The sequence below is a fragment of the Leptodactylus fuscus genome, chromosome 11 (assembly GCF_031893055.1).
Source record: "Leptodactylus fuscus isolate aLepFus1 chromosome 11, aLepFus1.hap2, whole genome shotgun sequence".
Taxonomy (NCBI): Eukaryota; Metazoa; Chordata; class Amphibia; order Anura; family Leptodactylidae; genus Leptodactylus; species Leptodactylus fuscus.
Window position 1 is genome coordinate 81,260,364 of NC_134275.1, and position 10,323 is coordinate 81,270,686.

Here is a 10,323-nt window from a genome sequence, read left to right on the forward strand (position 1 = left end):
ACGATTTACAGAAACAGTGTAGCTCACTGCTCACTCTGTTTCAGTAACAGCCATTCACTTCTATGGGAGTTATAGAAACAGCATAGCTCAGTCAGCATGATTGTTTTTGTAACCGTACCAGTCCTAGCAGCCTGGATTTGGCTGACAGTGGTAATGTGGGTGATGTGGAAGCTACAGGATGGGGTCGGGGCTATGCCATAAACGTCTCTTCTGGGAAAGCACTTTTCTATTTATAACATAAATGAAGATGGTGATATTCTGTTCAACATATCACAACCCCTAGGTGGCCATACACAATATGATATGCTACATATTACATTGTATTATCAGCTAGGTCCGCCATTTTCAACAGGTCCGGTGGTGGCCTAAATTGATAGCGGTGGACTTATATGATATTAGATGTCAAGGAAAAGAATCACTCTGTAAATTTCCAACATGCCCGATCCTTTGGTTCTCAGAGAAGATAATCCGCTGCTTGAGGTCTCTGGTAGTTGCTTACTTCTCTATGAGCCAAGAGAGACCTCGCCGACCGGACAATGCAGAACACAAGTGGCATATGAGGCACCAAAACTAACTGCACCGATTGCTCAGGGATTATGGGGGGGATAGAGAAAACACCAACTGTGCTGGAATCAGAGGAGCAGAGCCTACTAACAGAGGCTAAGAACTGGAGTTGGTCATGATGGTGAAATGGCCATTTTAAGTCAGATGTGGATTGGTCCCGTTGGAGCTCTGCAGTTCGGATTCTTGGATATAGCCTACTATCTGCGTTGCCTTTTCCCTTTTTTTCTTTTCAAATAAACATGCAGAATTGGCTGAGCCGAACGTGCATGTTTATGGGGAGGTCGGAGGAGAGCGATGGCAGCTGAATGGGTTGGCCAACATCTTATGCGTTGGGCCCAGCTACTGTTCAAGGGTTCTGGACTCAAATGTTTCACCAAGAACTTCCTGGTAGGCCACAGCAGAGAGTGTTGTGGTGGGGTAAGAATAGGGCGGCCACTACCAAGGGTAAGGAAATGGTAACCTTGCTTAAGGAAAACAAGATAGCGATATTACACCAGGTTATTAGTCCACACTACAATACGTACTGCAGTAGATCTGAGGCTTCACTCAATAATTGTATTTATTTACTTCTTTAATACAGCAACAGCAAAAACAAAAAGGCAAGATACAATACGGAGAAGAGGGTGTCATTCAACCTACCACCATACACTCCATACATCCACCGTCTCCCCCGTATCTAGTACTACACCGAAGGAGAACAATACAACGTTCAAAACTCAGACCAGTCTCACAACTGAGCAAGAACATTCTACAGACTTCTCCCCCGTATCTAGTACTACACTGGAGGAAAACCATACTACGTTCCATACTGAGACCAGCCTCACAACTGAGCAAGAATATTCTACAGACCTCTCCCCCGTATCTAGTACTACACTGGAGGAGAACAATACTACGCTCAACACGGAGACCAGTCTCACAACTGAGCAAGAACATACTACAGACTTCTCCCCCATATCTAGTACTACACCAGAGGAGAACAGTACAACACTCAACACGGAGACCAGCCTCACAACTAAGCAAGAACATACCTCAGACTTCTCCCCCATATCTAGTACTACACCGAAGGAAAACAATACTACGTTCCATACTGAGACCAGCCTCACAACTGAGCAAGAACATTCTACAGACTTCTCCCCTGTATCTAGTACTACACTGGAGGAAAACCATACTACGTTCCATACTGAGACCAGCCTCACAACTGAGCAAGAATATTCTACAGACCTCTCCCCCGTATCTAGTACTACACTGGAGGAGAACAATACTACGCTCAACACGGAGACCAGTCTCACAACTGAGCAAGAACATACTACAGACTTCTCCCCCGTATCTAGTACTACACTGGAGGAGAACAATACTACGCTCAATACTGAGACCAGCCTCACAACTGAGCAAGAACATACTACAGACTTCTCCCCCGTATCTAGTACTACACCGGAGGAGAACAATACTACACTCAACACGGAGACCAGCCTCACAACTGAGCAAGAATATTCTACAGACTTCTCCCCCGTATCTAGTACTACACTGGAGGAAAACAATACTACACTCAACACGGAGACCAGTCTCACAACTGAGCAAGAATATTCTACAGACTTCTCCCCCGTATCTAGTACTACACCGGAGGAGAACAATACTACACTCAACACGGAGACCAGCCTCACAACTGAGCAAGAATATTCTACAGACTTCTCCCCCGTATCTAGTACTACACTGGAGGAGAACAATACTACACTCAACACGGAGACCAGCCTCACAACTGAGCAAGAATATTCTACAGACTTCTCCCCCATATCTAGTACTACACCGGAGGAAAACAATACTACATTAAACACTGAGACCAATCTCACAACTGAGCAAGAACATACTACAGACTTCTCCCCCGTATCTAGTACTACACCAGAGGAAAACAACACTACGCTCAACACGGAGACCAGCATCACAACTGAGCAAGAACATTCTACAGACTTCTCCCCCGTATCTAATACTACACCAGAGGAAAACAATACTACGTTCTATACTGAGACCAGCCTCACAACTGAGCAAGAACATTCTACAGACTTCTCCCCCGTATCTAGTACTACACCGGAGGAAAACAATACTACGTTCCATATTGAGACCAGCCTCACAACTGAGCAAGAACATTCCACAGACTTCTCCCCCGTATATAGTACTAGACCAGAGGAAAACAATACTACGTTCCATACTGAGACCAGCCTCACAACTGAGCAAGAACATTCCACAGACTTCTCCCCCGTATATAGTACTACACCAGAGGAAAACAATACTACGCTCAATACTGAGACCAGCCTCACAACTGAGCAAGAGCATTCTACAGACTTCTCCCCCATATCTAGTACTACACCGGAGGAAAACAATACTACATTAAACACTGAGACCAGCCTCACAACTGAGCAAGAGCATTCTACAGACTTCTCCCCCTTATCTAGTATTACACTGGAGGAAAACAATACTACGTTCTATACTGAGACCAGCCTCACAACTGAGCAAGAGCATTCTACAGACTTCTCCCCCTTATCTAGTATTACACTGGAGGAAAACAATACTACGTTCTATACTGAGACCAGCATCACAACTGAGCAAGAACATTCTACAGACTTCTCCCCCGTATATAGTACTACACCAGAGGAAAACAATACTACGTTCCATACTGAGACCAGCCTCACAACTGAGCAAGAACATTCCACAGACTTCTCCCCCGTATATAGTACTACACCAGAGGAAAACAATACTACGCTCAATACTGAGACCAGCCTCACAACTGAGCAAGAGCATTCTACAGACTTCTCCCCCATATCTAGTACTACACCGGAGGAAAACAATACTACATTAAACACTGAGACCAGCCTCACAACTGAGCAAGAGCATTCTACAGACTTCTCCCCCTTATCTAGTATTACACTGGAGGAAAACAATACTACGTTCTATACTGAGACCAGCATCACAACTGAGCAAGAACATTCTACAGACTTCTCCCCCGTATCTAGTACTACACCGGAGGAAAACAATACTACGTTCCATACTGAGACCAGCCTCACAACTGAGCAAGAAAAATCTACAGACTTCTCCCCCATTTCTAGTACTACACCGGAGGAAAACAATATGACGTTCTATACTAAGACCAGCCTCACAACTGAGCAAGAACATACTACAGACTTCTCCCCCATATCTAGTATTACACCGGAGGAAAACAATACTACGTTTCATACTGAGACCAGCCTCACAACTGAGCAAAAACATACTACAGACTTCTCCCCCACATCTAGTACTACACCGGAGGAAAACAATACTACACTCAACACGGAGACCAGCCTCACAACTGAGCAAGAACATACTACAGACTTCTCCCCCATATCTAGTACCATATCAGAGGAAAACAATACTACATTCAACATGTTATCCACCAGCATCACAATTGAGCAAGAAAACACTACAGATTTATCCTCTGTTACTGGTGCCTTACCAGAAAAAAATACAAAAATCACTATTTTGACCACCAGTAACATCTCTGAGCACCAAACAGCTACTCCCAAAATTAGAACTTCAGCTATTAGTACAGAGACAACACCAACAACCTCTGAAGCAACATCCATAACCACTAATAGTACTACAAAAACAACAGAGGGAACAACTCATATTCTACAGACATTTATTCCCAATATTCCAACTACAGCTACTACACCAACACAAGTAACTACCACAACTACACCTGAGACAACAACATCCACAGCCACTCCCAGCACTACAACCATAAGCAGGCCGTCAAGTACTTTACTACAAACAACAACTACCAATATTCCAACTACAACTACTACACCAACACCAGTAACTACCACAACTACACCTGAGACAACAACATCCACAGCCACTCCCAGCACTACAACCATAAGCAGGCCGTCAAGTACTTTGCTACAATCAACAACTACCAATATTCCAACTACAACTACTACACCAATACAAGCAACTACCACAACTACGCCTGAGACAACAACATCCACAGCCACTCCCAGCACTACAACCATAAGCAGGCCGTCAAGTACTTTACTACAATCAACAACTACCAATATTCCAACTAAAACTACTACACCAACACAAGTAACTACCACAACTACACCTGAGACAACAACAACCACAGCTGCTCCCAGCACTACAACCATAAGCAGGCCGTCAAGTACTTTACTACAATCAACAACTACCAATATTCCAACTAAAACTACTACACCAACACAAGTAACTACCACAACTACACCTGAGACAACAACAACCACAGCTGCTCCCAGCACTACAACCATAAGCAGGCCGTCAAGTACTTTACTACAAACAACAACTACCAATATTCCAACTACAACTACTACACCAACACAAGCAACTACCACAACTACACCTGAGACTACAACAACCACAGCCACTCCCAGCACTACAACCACGAGCAGGCCGTCAAGTACTTTACTACAAACAACAACTACCAATATTCCAACTACAACCACTACACCAATACAAGCAACTACCACAACTACACCTGAGACTACAACAACCACAGCCACTCCCAGCACTACAACCATAAGCAGGCCGTCAAGTACTTTACTACAAACAACAACTACCAATATTCCAACTACAACCACTACACCAATACAAGCAACTACCACAACTACACCTGAGACTACAACAACCACAGCCACTCCCAGCACTACAACCATAAGCAGGCCGTCAAGTACTTTACTACAAACAACAACTACCAATATTCCAACTACAACCACTACACCAATACAAGCAACTACCACAACTACACCTGAGACTACAACAACCACAGCCACTCCCAGCACTACAACCATAAGCAGGCCGTCAAGTACTTTACTACAAACAACAACTACCAATATTCCAACTACAACCACTACACCAATACAAGCAACTACCACAACTACACCTGAGACTACAACAACCACAGCCACTCCCAGCACTACAACCATAAGCAGGCCGTCAAGTACTTTACTACAAACAACAACTACCAATATTCCAACTACAACCACTACACCAATACAAGCAACTACCACAACTACACCTGAGACTACAACAACCACAGCCACTCCCAGCACTACAACCATAAGCAGGCCGTCAAGTACTTTACTACAAACAACAACTACCAATATTCCAACTACAACTACTACACCAATACAAGCAACTACCACAACTACGCCTGAGACAACAACATCCACAGCCACTCCCAGCACTACAACCATAAGCAGGCCGTCAAGTACTTTACTGCAAACAACAACTACCAATATTCCAACTACAACTACTACACCAACACAAGCAACTACCACAACTACACCTGAGACTACAACAACCACAGCCACTCCCAGCACTACAACCATAAGCAGGCCGTCAAGTACTTTACTACAAACAACAACTACCAATATTCCAACTACAACTACTACACCAACACAAGTAACTACCACAACTACACCTGAGACAACAACATCCACAGCCACTCCCAGCACTACAACCATAAGCAGGCCGTCAAGTACTTTACTACAAACAACAACTACCAATATTCCAACTACTACACCAATACAAGCAACTACCACAACTACGCCTGAGACAACAACATCCACAGCCACTCCCAGCACTACAACCATAAGCAGGCCGTCAAGTACTTTACTACAAACAACAACTACCAATATTCCAACTACAACTACTACACCAATACAAGCAACTACCACAACTACACCTGAGACAACAACAACCACAGCTGCTCCCAGCACTACAACCATGAGCAGGTCAACAACTACTTTACTACAAACAACAACTACCAATATTCCAACTACAACTACTACACCAATACAAGCAACTACCACAACTACACCTGAGACAAAATCCGTGACCACCATTACTACCCAGTCTTCTACCATTAAGAAAACTACAGCTACTCCTGAGACAACAACGTCAATGACCACTACCCAGTCAACATTACCATCATCTGCTGTTACTACAACTACAGTTACTACAAGTACATCAAGTGCAACAACTACCACCCATAAGCCATTGACATCCAATAGCAGACCAAAAATTTCTACCAAGGCAGTAATACGGGATACCTCAGTGAACACAAAAAGTACCAATGCCGGACCTACCAGTATAATGTCATCAAGTAAGTTCCCGCATACTATAGTGTGTTTTTGATGTTTTTATGCCTAAATGTTATTCCATGCCTAATTATTTTTAATAATTTATATAAAATACTAATCAATGGCATTATTTGCCAAAAAATTATTCTTATAAAGTGTGTTATCACTGTGGTTACCATAGTTGGAGGACAGCCATCACCTTGAGATCGGTTTTGAGGATGAACATAGTGATTGACTGAAAAAAGTTCAAGCATTGTCATCCCCGGACCTTGGGGCCATGGATGGGGTTGACCTCACGCCTTTTCCCTATTGCCATTTTGATCTTCTGGTCTGACTGTCCACTCTTGAAATGATGGAGAGTGGTGACCAACTTTGTCTAAAGTCCCTTCTTTCGTCAATGTATGCCTCAAAGGAGAACATAAAAAGTTGAAGAAATATTCCATTTCTTCGACCACTACTAAGTTCAGGCTCATGGGACCCAGTGCAAAATCTTGAACTGGACCCCAATTATGATACATTGCTCTGAGTGCTGACCCTAATGAATGGTGCAGAAGGACCTTTTGATCTCAACCCTCGACCACTCATCATTGATTGACTGATGACCAAAAGTTGGGGGCACAAGAATGAAAACCATGGCGGGATGAAAGCCTTTATCAAGAATTTCTCAATATTTTTGATACAATAAGTAAACTCAGATAATGAAGTTTTTGCCTCCATGTGTTTCTAGGTACCAGCTCGTCTACGGGGGGAAATAGCAGTCTTCCGTTTTGGGCCATTATTCTTATTTGCCTGGCAGTAATCCTGTGCCTCACCTGTCTTTGCTGCATCATGTACGCGGTGAGTATACGGGCAAAGACCTATTTATTAACCGATATGAAGGTTGATACTTGTGCTAAATTCACATGACCATGTATGGGTCCATCAACAAACAGAATGGAGAAGGGGGTTGGCTCATATGTCGAAACGAGCCAGTCCGATACTAATAATGTGTCAACATGGGAAACGCTGTGTTGTGATGAGGTCCCTGGACTGAAACTGATATATTTAGATCAGGGCACCTTGGAATTCAAACTTGTCAAAAAGTGTTCAATTTTCCCGCAGCGCCACCACTGGGGAAATTCGGCTTTACGCAGTTTTTGTCCTCCACGGTGCCTCAATTTCCAGCAGTGGCAAAAATATTCCCATCTCATCTATTGAGAATATTCCATCCATGAACATTCCTTCTATCCAGATTAGAAATGGAGGCACCACAAAAAAAGCCCAGATGCCCCCTGACCGTTGGTTAGCAAGAAGGGGCACATTCTGTATAAGAGGGCAACACTCAAGGTCAGACCAAATGACCAAACACAGGGGGCTCTATACTGAAAACGGGAAGTCAGGACCAAAGTCACATGATTAGCTTATTAAATATCATCTAAAATACATCTGACATGAAATATTATCTTGTCTATTTCCAGATCGCGCGTTTATGTAGGAGGAGAAGACGACCCACAGTCTACGTGGTGAACGAAGACCTGCAGACCCCTTTCTAAAAGAAATCACCTTCATAAAAATCTCCTCGAATAGATACAATACGGCAAAAAACTAAAATGAAAGAGGAACTTGACTTGACACAGTACTGAATACTGAGTAACGGGCACGACTACGTTGGGTCTTGAAAGGTGCCACTTTATTGGGGCGTATGGGCACCGGGTGTTGTAAGGTGTCATACACTAAATAGGTGCAGGCTACATGGCCCATGGAGAGAGAGGGCCCAGGTCTAACAAAATTCAGCGTTGGTTATGGAGCCCCATCAGCTATAAAGCATCATTTATAGACCTTGTATTGAGTAACAGGGACCTGTGGGGCCAACTGAGGCTCAAGGGCCGACGTCAGCGCAAGATCCACACCTCCTAAAGTTGGGTCTCTGGTCCTGTCCCTGTTCCTCTTAGGTAGTTAAAATCTATGCAGGATTCCCCTCTACAAAGGAACGGCCTTGCTCGTAAAGAAGGGGTGTCTGGAAGTGGCCTGTTCACGGACCAAACTGAAAAACCAAGCTAATGGCCACGTTATAGATGGGCGTCTAATCCAGCCAAGAAGTAGAGACGTGGCCGTGGATTCTTGTGGTTCTTCCTTCTCTGTAATTCCTTAACTCCCATAGACGTCATTGGAGACCCATCAAACTCCTATAGGTGGATGTGATAGAGGGCCAGGTGTGGAAATGGAGTCCGTGTCTCATAGGATGGGTAACGTCACCAAATGTTCAGCCCGGGCGCATCTACTAACCCTAATACAGCCCAGTGGGGCCTCCTGCCTTACCTACCCATAGGTGGCAGCCATGTCTTGTAGACCAGGCCTCATCCACCAACTCCATGTATATTCCCTTTACTGTATTATCTATATATATATGTATTGACTCTGCTGCTATTGTCTGACTGAGCTGGGCTGAGTGCGGGCTGACGTCTCCCATGTTGGCCTGGTTGGCTCTTGTAAGGAATCTCCATGTAAATAGGTTATTTATGGCCGTCGTGTCTTCTCTAGGGCTACGAAGCGTCACCAGGAGCTGCCATCATTTATTTATAGCTTTGTTGTAAAATCTAATAAATTATTTCTGCACAAAATTTTACAATAGAGAATTATTTTCATTTGGACTCAATATTTCACTTATTTCCTTACTTTACCTACGATAATGCCCCAAAAATAACGTTGGGCTTCAGCTTCAAAAGCCTCTCCAAATTACTCCAAATTTTCCCTTAGACTGAGTTCACACAGAGATTTTTGGTCAGGATTTTGAGGCCTAATCCACTTCAAAATCCTCCTCCTATATAATCTGCTTGGAATTGTTTTCCACTAGCAGAAAAAAGAATCCCCATGTCCATTCCTCAGATGAAGGTGACAAGCTGGGGGGGGTAAGGGGGACATTAAAATGGGGACAACTGGAGGGGGACAGTAAACCATGGGAGTAGCTGGAGGGGGATCTGTTTGCCTCTAGTTGCCCCCCATTTCATGTCCCGCTCCAGCTGCCATTATTTATTGCCCCCTCCAACTACCCCCACTGTTTAATGCCCCCTCCAGCTGCCCCAGTTGCATGCCCCCCCCCCCCCCCTCTAGTTTCTGCCAATTTAAACTGGGGAACCAGGAGAGGGACTTGGGGCAGTTGGAAGGGAACATTATAATGTGGGGACATATAATGTACGGGTGACTGTAGAAGGATTATACTGGGCGGTGTCAACGTAAAAGTGGGCAGAGCTAAGTTTGCCATCCCAGCCCTGCAGATAGATAGGTTACTGTCACCAGACCCAGCATATCACCCCAGCCCTGCAGATAGATAGGTTACTGTCACTGTACCCAGCATATCACCCCAGCCCTGCAGATAGATAGGTTACTGTCACCAGAACCAGCATATCACCCCAGCCCTGCAGATAGATAGGTTACTGTCACCGGAACCAGCATATCACCCCAGCCTGCAGATAGATAGGTTAGTGTCACCAGAACCAGCACATCACCCCAGCCCTGCAGATAGATAGGTTACTGTCACCAGAACCAGCATATCACCCCAGCCCTGCAGATAGATAGGTTAGTGTCACCAGAACCAGCACATCACCCCAGCCCTGCAGATAGATAGGTTACTGTCACC

At 44.4% G+C, this 10,323-nt stretch overlaps 1 protein-coding gene across 1 annotated transcript; it reads left to right on the forward strand.

The window, feature by feature from the left end:
* Positions 1-4,161: 4,161 nt before the first annotated feature.
* On the forward strand, positions 4,162-6,449 carry LOC142184715 (uncharacterized; the record flags this gene model as incomplete). Its single annotated transcript, XM_075259767.1, has 2 exons — positions 4,162-6,232; positions 6,316-6,449. Coding segments are annotated over 2 exons (2,205 nt in total), but the record flags the coding sequence as incomplete, so codon positions are not given.
* Between the last annotated feature and the right edge of the window lie 3,874 nt (positions 6,450-10,323).